Source organism: Volvox carteri, assembly GCF_000143455.1.
Source record: "Volvox carteri f. nagariensis unplaced genomic scaffold VOLCAscaffold_45, whole genome shotgun sequence".
NCBI classification, from domain to species: Eukaryota; Viridiplantae; Chlorophyta; class Chlorophyceae; order Chlamydomonadales; family Volvocaceae; genus Volvox; species Volvox carteri.
This window is the reverse complement of record NW_003307588.1, coordinates 1,071,591-1,072,505: the sequence shown is the minus strand read 5'-3', so window position 1 is coordinate 1,072,505 and position 915 is coordinate 1,071,591. Positions and strand designations below refer to the sequence as shown.

The following is a 915-nucleotide window of genomic DNA, read 5'->3' as shown; positions in this document are numbered from 1 at the left end:
CCGGTTTGGGGGTCCAAGCACAGCCTGTCACGCTGACTAGTTGGACAAGGCTGTATGCTCTTCTGCGTGAAGGCATAATGACTTCACCAGGAGAGCAGCAAGAATGAAGTCGCCACTGCGACCCAGTTGTACGACAGCACCACAGAACCAGCCTTAGACGATCCGGTCGCTTCGCTCCGTCGCATCTAAGCCAACAAAACGTTATCAACAGCAAGCCGCTTTGGGGGTCCTGGCTCAAAGTGAGGCCCACCCTGGAGTTAGTTGTTAAGCTTTCATGTTACTTCCTCATACAAACTGCTTCTCTAGTACTGCGATATTTTATTGGTTATATTCATGCAAACTGAGCTGAAGTTGCAAGGCGCGAAGATGCTGGCCGCATCATGCCGCACCGCATTCCCAAGCCAGTATGCACAACTCTGAGAAAGTTTGCAGTCTGTATTGTTTTGTTGTGGCACAACTCCACGTAACTCTGCACATTATAGTGCATAGGAGCAATTCTTGCGCAGAAGTCCAAGTCGACTCAAAAGCATTCCAATTGGACTGTCTGGCTTGATGTAATGTTATCAGGTTGTTTATCGTAGCACTTTGGCGCACCCAACGTGGAATGTTGGCGCCGGAATGTGCAGCTGAACTCCTGCGCTATGAACCTGAACCAATGGTGCACGTTCCCAGCCATGGACATTTTGACAGAACACCCTTGTACGTTCTGCCATTCTAACCACAGCATTATAATTTGTTGCTGTGGCCGTCCTTCGAACATAACAGTCCTTCCCCCCTTAGGACGCGCGATTTGCAATAGCAGCCAGTGTGCAATTAGATACGTAGACTGAAAACTAAGCAGCGAATACAGAGCGATCACCTCGTTATACGTTACATAGGTCTGGGATTAGAGCGAGGATAAAAGGCAAGACCCTG

At 49.0% G+C, this 915-nt stretch overlaps 1 protein-coding gene across 1 annotated transcript in view; it reads right to left on the bottom strand.

Moving 5' to 3' along the window:
• VOLCADRAFT_95669 (uncharacterized protein) overlaps positions 1 to 713 on the bottom strand; it is a gene marked incomplete at both ends in the record, with an annotated part of 5,101 nt that extends 4,388 nt beyond the window's left edge. Inside the window, one exon of the mRNA XM_002954716.1 lies at positions 595 to 713. Within this exon, the coding sequence (XP_002954762.1) occupies positions 595 to 713 (119 nt within the window). The remainder of the gene's footprint in view (positions 1 to 594) is intronic.
• Positions 714 to 915: the final 202 nt, after the last annotated feature.